Source organism: Caloenas nicobarica, chromosome 2 (genome assembly GCF_036013445.1).
Source record: "Caloenas nicobarica isolate bCalNic1 chromosome 2, bCalNic1.hap1, whole genome shotgun sequence".
NCBI classification, from domain to species: Eukaryota; Metazoa; Chordata; class Aves; order Columbiformes; family Columbidae; genus Caloenas; species Caloenas nicobarica.
The window spans coordinates 23735751-23747998 of NC_088246.1; the positions used below are offsets into that span (position 1 = coordinate 23735751).

General features: G+C 40.9%; 1 protein-coding gene across 1 annotated transcript; it reads right to left on the reverse strand.

Annotated features, from left to right (window-relative positions):
• Window positions 1-2096: 2096 nt before the first annotated feature.
• SRI (sorcin) lies at window positions 2097-12000 on the reverse strand. The gene is made up of 8 exons (XM_065629812.1): window positions 11792-12000; window positions 10488-10571; window positions 7141-7210; window positions 6381-6424; window positions 5225-5372; window positions 4953-5066; window positions 3838-3896; window positions 2097-3125 (listed from the first exon to the last, which is right to left on the reverse strand). The coding sequence occupies exons 1-8, from the start codon at window positions 11840-11842 to the stop codon at window positions 3099-3101; spliced, it is 597 nt and encodes a 198-aa protein (XP_065485884.1). The 5' UTR covers window positions 11843-12000; the 3' UTR covers window positions 2097-3098.
• Between the last annotated feature and the right edge of the window lie 248 nt (window positions 12001-12248).

The window sequence follows — 12248 nt, forward strand, 5'->3', positions numbered from 1 at the left end:
CTAGATAACTGATTCTCTAAAGCAGGTAACTTACATAGTCAGATTGCTGCTAATGGGGAAGTAATTTTCACATAGGTTTCAGGTGGCTTTTTTAAAGCTAGACAACAGCAGATTCTGTAGTCTCTTTAACAACGATATTTCCTATCTTAGTCTAAGTCTGAACATGAAAGATGATTTATCCTATCAGTCTCATTAAATACCATGGATTTTTGAAATGGTCATGGAGAACAAAAAGCAATTCTCTCTTGGGTAAGCTAGAATGTGTTCCTAGTTTTGGAGCAATTTGTTCTAGTGTTTTCTCTGTGTTCTGTATGCAAGAAGATCCCTGAAGAAAACACTATTGCTTCACACTTGTTCTCACACCATTTTAGTCCCTAGTAGCTGGTTGGTGCTAAAAATTCAGTCTGGGGAAATAAATTGAGAAAGACTTAAAGAGTGTGTTGTTTGGCTGCTTCTTTCATTGTTCCAGACAACTGTTCTGCCTTTCCCTGAAAAAAAACCAAAAAGGTAAAAAAAACCCCCGAAAGACAAGTATGCAAGGTAAGCTAAATGCATTTTTCAAGACAAGCTTTTATTTGTAGGTGCAATTTTACTCCCACATATTATTTCATCAATAATTCTCATTATTTACTGCATAACTTCATACCTGAATAGGAATGTGGAACTTCCAGGGGGTCTCAGATCATTTAGTAAGATACACTTATCTACAGGAATGTTACATGCTTTGTTGCCTGGTATTTTGTTTCATTACTAGTTTCAGGCCTGTGGTGGGTAGACAACTGGAAGAGCAAAAGCGAAAAAAAATATGCACATCGAGGTAAAACAGCTTAATAAGTGAAAGAAAAAAAGGGGGGGGTGTGAAAGTCATGCGAAGGCTATCACTCACTCCCTCCCACCAGCAAACCAACCCAGTCCTCAGGCAACAGCTGCTTTTGAGAGACTGACCCACCCCTGCCCCAGGTCCTGTGTGAAATGTCCCTTTGGTCCATTCGTGTTCCCCACCATGTTCCCCTCCAGCCCACTCTCAGCCTTCTTGCTGGGAAGAGGCTGCTGCTGTGCAAGCACCGCTCGGCGACAGCTACAGTGCCGGTGTCTCACCAGTGCTGTTTTACTCGCACATCTAATGCACAGCACCCTATGAGCTGCTATAAAAGTCATTCTATCCCAGCCAATCCCAGAAACACAAGCAAAACTGTCAGAGTTGTCTGTGTAATAAGCATTTTGGTAAAGATGCCTCATCCTTTTTAGGGTGAAATTAACAGTGTAAGGATGAATATTGTATTTATGCAAAATGGTCTAATCAAAACCCTGCAGGAAGAATCGCCTTAGCTTCGTACTCTTACTAACTTCATCAGCTGTCAAAGTTTTGAACTACGGCATAACTGATGCTGGCTGCTTCAGTCAGACAAACCCTTATGGACGTGGGTCATTTTGTTGGAACTGCTTTCTGTAGCAGTCAATGTCTGTTTCCCAACTTGACATGCAACAGGACAGTGTACAATTATTAGAATATGGAAGTATAATCATGTCATGTCACCTTTAAAATTCATTTTTGAAGGCAGAAATGCAACTCTCTTCTGAAATGACACCAGAAGCAATATCTAAAGGATTCTGAATTCAAGTAAAGTACTAGTTGCTTGTTTAAGTGAGACCAGCCAGCTTTGAGTTTATAGCCCAGAAACGAGAGACCTGGATTTTACAGTATTCTTAGAAAGCTAGGGTATCTTCAACCAAGATTTCTGCTCCAAGAATTATTTCTGTTGTTTGTCTAGTGACATATACACACACGTATAGTTTTGCTTTCATTCCTTAGTGCAAAGCCTCCTCCCCCAAAGCGCTCTAAACCACTATTATAAGAAAAATACTCCTTTTAACATTCTTCTGGCATTCTTTGCACTTAAAAGGCTAGCAAAAGAACATCTATCACTTCTTCATGGTAGGTAGAAGTGACTAACAACAGTTTCATTAACTGATTTTGTTGGAAAAAAGTTTGAACTACTTCCATATAATTGTGCTGCTCCCTCTTCCCACGCAATGTCACTCTTCCTCTCCAAAAAAAAAAACCCAACTCAATCAAAACCCCTCACCAAATCAAAAAGCCTTTGCTGTTTTTATTTCCATTACAAATTAGACCTTCTTGGGGTTTTTTTTCCCCTTAAAAAGTCTTGCCTTTCTGTATATACTTTTAAGTGAATTCTAGAGCATTGGTAATTACTGCTGTGATCTGAAATAGTAATCTGGCAAGAATATTTTGAAGTGAGGCTTGGCCCTTGTAGGTTGGTTGGCAGATAGAGTTTGAAGTGGTGGAGACAAAAACATTAATTTACACGCAACTGATGCCTGGCAGCTTAGAAGTTCATTGTTACAGAGAAAGTTAATGTAAGAACTGACACAGCAGAGTTTTCATATGTTTAAAATTTAGTGGTTTATACAGTGACACAAACAGAGTAAGAATCTTACTGGAACAAAAGCCCCCTACACAAGAGCACCCTGCTAGAAGAGTTCTCTGCTATGTTTTGTTGTATCCCTGCTTACGAGAAATTCTAACAGGTTGTCTGACAGTCACTGCGTGGCATCACAGATTCCTCTTGGAAACACCTGGCTGTTAAAATCAGCAACTTAAACTGACCAATGTTCTAACAGACCAGCGTCAAATGACCATTCCAAAAGCTCTTTCAGTTTGTACATGTGTCTTATACTATCAAAGACAATATGTATCATCTTACATCATGCACATGATGCTGTTTAAGACAGAAAAAGGTAAGCTGATCTGCAGGAACTGGTTTTAGTGAATCATGGGAAAAAAGTGAACATATTACTGAAAACTTATGATCTGCATAATTTAAGTTACACATAGTGAATTGCAAGATTTTGAAAATAAAAACATCTTTAATAGTTACAAGTTGGAAGTTAAAAACAACAGTATATGATTAGTTTATATTCATTGTCAAAACTAAAAAAATGCAAGTGTGTAGAGTGATACCTTCATAAAATATGCAAGTTCCAATATTGAGATACACAATCATTGGAAGTTTTGGCAAAGCAAAACGCAAACTGGAACGTTAATCACGATCATCCACAGCTTCCTTCCTTTTGATTTAGATGCTCATAACACACTGTATGAACTGAAAAAAAGAAGAATAAACACTTATTAGATGTATGGTAGAGAACAAGTTTTCACTTTTTCTCCTAAAATACAAATTGTCACTACCATTTTCTATAAACAAATTCAGTCCACAAACAACAAAGCTTTGAAGCTAAATATGAAAATTAACTAATAGATAATTAAAACAAAGCATCTGCTTAATAAATAATAAGAAAAAAACCTCAGAAATACTTGAATCTAGTGTTCTCCTTTTCCTGCACAGATGTGGTCAGGAAGCCAGAACCTATAAGGCTGATGGAGTGCTATTTTTGTCTGTCCACACCACACCTCCCCCAGCCTTTCCTAAGAAAAAATGCCTACCAAGCCTTTAAACAAAAAACCCAAACAAACAAAAACCAAAACAAAAAAAATCCCAAACCAACCAACCAAACAAAACCCCCCCACAAACCAAACAAACACGAACCAAAGAAAAGGTCACCGAAAGTGATGTTAGCAAGCGATGTAGCTTGATACTCTTAAACCATGCTGGTAAGAATTACAGACAAAAATGCACAGTGACATTTTAGAGAACTCTACAAAATACATGAAAACTTTTTGAGGCAACACTCAAAAAACCACCATAAGCATAAGGAACACAGGCACAAACTCAAATCATTACTGTTTGTCTTCAGTTTTAAGTTTTTCTTTAGTTTTACCCTGTAACTTTAACTGATTCCTTAAAGTTCACTTACATCATCATACTGGAAGTTCACAAAACCTTGCTGAGATGCATCCCTTCTTCTAAAACATTCTGCAAAAATGCATTAAGAAAACAAAACAGAAACCAGGTAAGAAGAATTAATCAATTATTTAAAAACGCATTGCACTTTCATTAAATTCCCACGAATGAGAACTCATAAAGAACACTGCAATTCATTCCAAGACTTACTCCTGTTCTTCATTTTCATAGAATCATAGAATGGTTTGCATTGGAAGGGACCTTAAATAGCATTTAGTTCCAACCCCCCTGCCATGGGCAGGGACACCTTCCACTAGACCAGGTTGCTCAAAGCACCGTCCAACCTGGTCTTGAACACTTCCAGGGATGGGGCTTCCACAGCTTCTCTGGGCAGCCTGTTCCAGGGCCTCACCATCCTCATGGTGAAGAATTTCTTCCTTATCTCTTAACATCAATCTACCCTCTTCCAGTTTAAAGCCATTACCCTTCGTCCTACCACTACACGCCCTTGTAAAAAGTCCCTCTCCAGCTTTCTTGTAGGTCCCCATAAGGTACTGGAAGGCTGCTACGAGGTGTTACTGGAGGTGTTACTCTTCTCCAGGCTGAACAACCCCAACTCTCTCAGCCTGTCCTCACAGGAGAGGTGCTCCAGCCCTCGATCATCTTTGTGGCCTCCTTCTGGACCCTCTCCAACAGGTCCATGTCCTTCGTATGTTGGGGACCCCAGAGCTGGACACAGGACTCTATGTGGGGCCTCATCAGAGTGGACAGGGAGAATCACCTCCCTCGACCTGCTGGTCACACTTATTTTGATGTATCTTTTGATGTTGTATACTTATCAAATACAACCCTGTATGTTCTGTTGATAAATACAATTTCCCCATTTTGATAACATAACTCTTCTAGTCGCTGCAATAAACCCTGCATTAGTTTTATGACCATTTTTCAATGGGGATTTAAAAAGATCATAATCTATTTTTTCCAGTTCTGCCTTTAAACTTTATTGAAAGAAACCCATTTTGTGTTATGTAAAAGTTAAAGTTGAACTTGAGATAGCTGAGTAATCAGATTTCATTAAATAAAAATGTATTATGGGGATGATAGTAACAAGGCTATAATCCAGCATACCAGTGAGAGCTCTGAGTTTCACACAGCAGGCGATGTAATCATCAAATGTAATCTTCCCACGAGTGCTGTATCGCCTTGTGATTGCAGTCACTGCCTGTGGGCTCAGCCTAAATCCTATTTGAAAATAAAAAGTCTATACTGAAAAGACAGGTAAGCTAACAGAATCCAACACATTTTTAATCGGAAATATCGTGTCAGTTACTGCAGGATGGTAACTGGTAATGGGAAATGCTGTAAGTCAGCATCAGAAGCAAGGACATTTCACAACTTACCCATGTTCATCAAGGCTTTCTCCAGTTCTTGACGATCCACTGTACCACTTCTATCATTGTCAAAACTTACGAAGTGTTGCTTCCAGCCATTGACCACAGCCCAGAGCTCTTTAAATTCATTAAATCCCAGGGTGCCAGACATATCCCTCTAATTCCAAAGCTAAGAAAAATGTTCCTTAACTTGAAAAAAATGTAAAAAGCCCTCTCTTCAATGGAAATTTATATTTTTATCATCTGTAGTTACAAAAACTTCTTGAATTTTACTACTATTAATTTTTCTGGTAGAAAACTAACTAGAGCATCCCACAGCACATTGGAGATAACACTACTGACCAAAGGTCAGAGAGCTTGCTCTCCCCACTTCTTCTCAGTGAAACCTGATAAAAACTATTTGCCATTTGTGCATTTAACTTAGTTCGTACAGTACGGCACGTAAAAGAGAAGTGTAACTGTTACCATTAAAAATACATTTCCTAAATAAAAATAGATGCCAAATGAAAAACTGCTTTAAGTTAGAATATCAGTTCTCTCACATTCTAAGCATTTTGTTCAAGGTGTGCTAACAGCCCTTCCAGTTTCATTTCTGCTTCTTTCTTTTTAAACAGCAAAACATTTGAACATGTCAATTTAAGTTTTGACTAAAAAGCTCCACAGATTCCAACCTTGCTCACTATACCTAAGTCTTGCATAGGTCCTACTGCTGAAGGCCATATACCAACCCATTAGATATTCAAACCTGATTTTTTCAAGCAAAAGGATTTAAGGGGACTTAGATTGTGTTCAGGCTCTGTCATACAAATCCTTAATTCATTAGGAAGGACTAGAATGTTGTCAACTTGAAAAGCAAAATGAGTGATTTGCAAAAAAGTCTATTCTGGGCTGCCAGACCTGACTCTTCAGACATTCAATGGGGAAGCAATCCCCCAGGCTCAGAGGGATACCACTTGGTCTAAGAAGATCAGTCACCGAGAGCCTCATTTATTAGTTATCATTTTATCCTGTAGAAGGAATAAGAATGGAATTTTGTAGTTCCCCAATCAAAACACTTGTCATGTAAGTGCTGAATGGGAAACACTAGGCATTTCCCAAATTTTTGGCACCCTCTCATCTTTGCTTACATAATGCAAAGATGTTTACATTTCACAGTAAAGGATACATCCAGCATTGAGATCATGAGTCTGCAAGTCTCTAAGTTGAAAGCTGTTTAAATTACAAAGAAGGAAAAATAAGTTATACTAAAATAATGATTTTCAGTTTTGTCTAAACGTAAAATTTTAAATAGCTTTTTATTATATACTGATAATATATTATAATGTATGAAATATGACATAGTTGCTTCCACTGTATACAGCCATACCATATTTTGATCCAAATAAGAGCTTAAATCATTATTTGTTAGGAAAACTGATAGCAGATAATCTGGAGGCAATTCAAGTTAAATTTAAAATTAATTTACTCTTATCTCAATCCATAAAGGTTTGGAGTTTCAGTCAAAGTGGTCATTTATATTTCACCATAGACAGCACTTGAGCAAATCAGTTTTACTCACAGAAGCTCGGTTTTGTAAACTGAACACTAAGTATACTGACAGAGGGGTCCTGCCACAGAATGTTTGGGTCAATATCAAAGCTCAATTTAAAAACAAAGCACGACACCTTTTTAAGAACTGGCTGTTCATTATAAAACAAAGCACTTCTTGAACTCCACAGCTCAGGAGTGGGGAACTAAGGAGGTTGAGAAGGAAAAGTCCTACATGCACAGAATTGCATACATTTACGTTTCCAAGTAGTCCCTATGGAAAGTCTGTTTGCCATGCAAATAAAAAAACTCTGCAAAAGGCACAACTACAAGCATGGCTGAAGAATTAGTATGCTTTAGCGTTGGTTTTTGTCGGTTTATTTAAATCATTAACTTACGTTTATATGCTCCTGCAATCCCTGACTGGGTGAGACATCTCTGTAGCTCATCGGCATCTATTTGTCCGTCCTTTCGATAACAGAAGATGTATCAGCTATTGTTTTAATTCCCTCTCCCAGGCTGGTTATTCCCAGTACCCACTCCCTTTTCAGTGGCATTATATTAGTTACCCTTTCAAAAAACAACTGATTACCTGTCTGCTACATGACAGAAACTGCCTTTTATAACCCATCCCTTTAATGATGTTTCTTTAGTTGATAATTTTACAATATGCATTGGCTTTCCCATCTAGTGATGTACTAAAAAATGAAAAGGATTGGCAGATTTGCTCTAAATTTAACTTAAAAAAACCCCCCACAACCTCATCAAATATTGGCAGCATATACTTCAGAGCCAGCTGCATAGAAACCAAGGTACAAAATTTTGAACAGAAAGACAGCTTTCCTTAAAGTACTCATTTTAACTTAGTGGGTATTACAGTCACTTTAGATTATAAGTTTATGACATCACTGCTACAGTAGGAAACCTGGAATCCAGATCATACACACCCTCTTCTCAAGACAGCCTTAAGACTTAGAAATCTAAAAAAACCCTGGGTTTTTTTGGGAATAGTAAGTTGTTAGCAGAACAACAAGCAGAAAGCAAAGAGCTTTGAAAGAAAACCATAACAAACCCAGAAAAGATAGCTATCGGCATCGTTTGGAAAATGACTTGCTTTCAACACATCCTGCTCAGGGCCAAATAGAGAAAACAATGGCCAGTTCATGGAAAACAATAAGCTGTCGAAAGTGTAGCTAGAACTCTAGGTCATGTTCCTCACACACCCAACATGAAGTTCAGTTCACAGAGTCTGAGTGTAATTTAACCTCATTCAAGGATGGAACATTATATCTGTAGATAAAAAAAATGTGACTTTTGTAAAGCAATTAATAGGGAATGAGAGTTGCTTTATACTTGAACAAATTTACTTGCTGCAGCATTTTCCTACTGTTTTTAAATCCAGTAAGCACATGCTACTAAATGGCATGATGGGAATGGTAGAGCCGGGTAACTTTCAGAAATTAAGCACCATTATTTGTAGGACAAATAGCAGCTAATATGTTAAATGATATTTGACAAGGTCTGAAAAAAAAAAAGAGCAACAATGTTTTGCTTCTATGTAAAATTAATGGCCGCTAAACCTAAAATTGCTTCAAATCTACTCCATCTGTCTAACTATATCGATATGTTAAAAACCTTCCATTCACAGGAAAAAAAATATATTTGAAATAGTCATGCATATTAAGCAGCAAATCTCTTTGAAGCCCTTGTGCCTTCTGAAAGGCACAAAGGCAGGATCTGTATAACTTTAAAATAGGCAGGAAGACAGAAAAGCATGATTTGTAATCATGATTAACATTATCAAAAAGATGATGGGCTTTTTTTTTTTCCAGTAGAACTTAAGCAGTTAAACTAGACAAGGCATAGGGGTTTTGCAAACAGACTAAAAAAAGAAAGTTATTACTTCCTAAAAAGACAGACTCAATTAATTGAATAAAGACTTGAAACAATACTTTTGACTTTCTATTGTAAATAAAGGAAACTAATTCCTCAAATCTAAGACAAGACCTCTGTTGTAAACTACTTCAAAGAAAGCACGGAGACAACGTTATATATTATACAGGCATAAAACCAACATAGAGAGCAGCAAACCATAACTGAAAACTTTACTAGTTCTACAATAAGTACTTATGGAAAACTGTGAGATGTGGCTTTTTACAGACTTGCAACTGATAATTTATCTGTTTCATTTCATTGTCTCCTTGCAGGGTTTTTACTTCTACACAGCTACTGGTCTCTGAAACTGACTCTTCCAATTCCAAAGATAACATTTCAAAAGCTCCCCAGTTTATTTCAACAAGGAATGATTCCTACAAATAGAAAGCATTTAAGAGTACTGACTTAAGTACTCTTAAGCACTAACTTGATCATACCCACTAGCTCACTGGTCCTCCAGCTTTCCGTAACCACGCCTCGCTGGAGTGGCCCGGGGATGGTCTACGGTTTTGCTGAGGTCCAGCTCCTGCCACCTCTTCTCCACAGCGCTGCATCATCTTTGCTGTTACTTCCCTTTGTCTTTACACTGGGAGCTTACTCATTTCTCCAGTATCAGCTACTAGCTGGTTCCTGGCACACATCCAGGTGGCTCCTGGATGCAGAGGCACCTCAGCTGGCAAGCGTGTCAGCACCTTCAGCAGAATTTAGCTCGGGCTCCACCTTACAAGAGGCCTGCCTCACTCAACATAGGTCATTCCACTCTTCTCTTTTCCTACAATAATACATGGCCTACATATTTTCATAAGCAATGTTCAAGAAGTAATATATAGACTGTAAGATGCATTATTAATTCAAAAGAATAACATAGAGAACAAAAATAACTTACAGTCTTAAAATGGGAATTTTAACATCAGTTAATGCTGCTAAATTCAGACTTTAATGTTGTGGTTATGTCTACCCATGGATAACAGATCCAGGAGAGGAGTTTTAAATTTGCACACACCTTAGAAGCGTGCAATAAATAGCTACGCATACAGCCAACAAAGACAGAACTTCAGCTCAATAAATCTACTTATCTGCTCTTAAACTTTGTAATATAGTTCAAGAACTACTTATTTCCAGTAACATCCATAAAACCAATATATGTCACAGAATTACAGCAAAGAAATTAAAAAAGCACTGCAGAATAACAGGCCTAAATCAAAGTTGTGGATGCCTTTTCCTCTGAAAGAATAATCACTCTATCCTATCAGGAAACCCAGATATTGGCACAACTCAAGTGTGTTTTTCCATTTGTGAGTCTATTCATATCACGTAATGATCTCTTATTAGCATTTCCTGCTTTTAGCCAGGCCACCTCCACAGCCCATGCTTTCCATTGTTTCTGACTTCTTTCTCCCAAAGCTGACAGCATCCCACAACACAGAGCAGGGCCACAATTCATTTACAACATGTCACGTAACTATATAGTCCCTGTATATACTTACATAGGAAATATAGCGTGTACATGCATACACCTGTGTGTACAGATGTATGCATTTACACGCAGACATACTATAGGGAAACTAACAGCATTACTTAAACTATCGTTACTGTGTGTATATAGCTATATGGTATAGTTATACAGCTTCACATAGCAGACAGACTAAGTAAAATAATTCTGGTTCTTGTTTGTTTTTAAAAAAGAAACTTGAAATAACAGTTTTCCTCACTGCAAGTACTTGGCATTCCTCTTTCCAAAAACTAATGCAGAAATTATTCCCCAGAAAAAAAATAAATCCATGAAATAAACAACACTTTATAAGTTTACCTGCCCTGCTACTGCAGCAAAATAACCATATAAAGGATCCTGAGCTTGTCCAGGGAATGCTGGTCCTCCCGGAGCTCCTCCATACTTTAGAAATCAAGAAGAAAATTAATTTTAAATAAATGATTCAGTTAACTTTTAAGAACATGCAGTGTTTGTACTTAAGAACCAACTTGTTTTTATACGCACAACATGCAAAAAGGTCAAACCAACCAAAAAAGAAATTCCTTTAAAAAAACCCCAAAAGACACAATCTTGGTATGGATATACTCATTTATTAGAATTTAAGCAGATCAGTGTGAAATCTGGCACAGAAGCAATCCACTGATCTAGATGCAGTATGGTGTATCTCATCAAGGTTGAATTTTAGTCTACTACTAGCCGATAATGCGGTACTGAAGATAAGACTACTAAAGCACTGCAGATTTTTCTTTCCACTTGAAAGATGTTGAGCAAGACAGTTCTCTAGGGAAAATACTTGGAAGAACATGCATTAAGCATGGGATTTTTTCAAGAAAGCAGATTCTTAACAGAAAACCATGGAATGATAGAAGTGAAATCTGTTTGACTGAGGTGAACCAATAATCTATGTAACAGAGTCTATACCTATCTTTCACCACGGGAAGAATATCACTTTTTTAGACACGCACAGAGTTTGACCAGGTGTACTTTGCCCTTCGAAGCCGCTTAGCTAGTTATCCGCCCCATGAATGGAACACAGCTTCCCACAAGGTGAAGGACCTCGCTCCGGGAACCGCCTCGGGCAGCGACAGCCGCAGATGTGACCTCCGCCCCCCGCAGCACCTGCCGCCGCCCCGCTCCCCTCTCCCGCGGGCGGAGCCCCCAGCCGCCCCGGCCCGGCCCAGCAGCACGTCCCGCGGCCGAGCGGCGGGCAGGGCCGCGCAGCGCCCCGCCTGACGCGCTTCCCGCCCCCTCCCCAGCGGGCCGCAATGCCGACGCCCACCCGCCCAGCCCTGCGAAGCGCTCCCCTGCCTCAGGGACCCCGCGAAGCCAGCCCTGCCTGCGCCGCCGGGCGAGGGCCGCGCCCCCAGCGCCACAGCCGGCGGGCAGAGGGCCGAGGCGGGCGCCCCTCACCGCGGGCGGGGCGGCCCGGAGAGCGCCTCAGGTCTCCGGCGGTGAGCGGGGAGGTGGGGAAGGCAAGGACGGGGCTGCCACGCCCCAGGCGCCATCGCCCCCCCCCTCAGCCAGGCTGCCCCGCCGTGGTGGCGGCTGCGAGCCCAGGCTCAGCGCGGCCGCGCCCCGCCAGCCCCCGCCGCCCGGGCTCAGCGCCGCCAGCCCCCGCTCACCCCTCCCTGGTAGAAACCGCCGCCGGGTACCGGCTGCCCGGGAAACGCCATCTTCCGCTGGCACCTGCCCCTGCCAGGCCGGCCGCTCCCCGGCGCAACCACTCGGCCAGGAAGGGGGGACCGCGACGGGCCGCGGGCTCCGGAAACGGCCGGGGCTGGAAGCGCTGCCACGCGTCCGAGGCAAGCGGCTGCCTCCAGCTACTGGGACGGCCGGGCAGGGCAAAACGGTGCCGTCGGGAGCGGAGGGACCATGCCCTTCGAACCTTCCCCAACCCCCCCATCAGGATGGTACAGGCCGCCAGCGCGGAGGCGGCTTTTGCTCCCCGCAGTAACTGGGCGGTGCGGCGCTGCTAAAGGGCCCGCCCGTACCGGTTTGTGTCCGTGGATCGCGTGTGTCACAGAACGCGTCGTTATCTTAGACGTGTCCACTTCCTTCTTTGGTACTGCAGCTTTTTCT

Bases quoted from the DNA above. Each gene is read 5' to 3' on its own strand.
- SRI (XM_065629812.1), bottom strand. From the start codon at position 11,842: ATGGCGTTTCCCGGGCAGCCGGTACCCGGCGGCGGTTTCTACCAGGGA. The intron at 5,067-5,224 runs GTAAGTTGTGAA...ATTTTCAAATAG, and splicing joins GAAAGCCTTGATGAACATGG to GATTTAGGCTGAGCCCACAG. The intron at 3,897-4,952 runs GTATGCTGGATT...GCATTTTTGCAG, and splicing joins GAAACTCAGAGCTCTCACTG to AATGTTTTAGAAGAAGGGAT.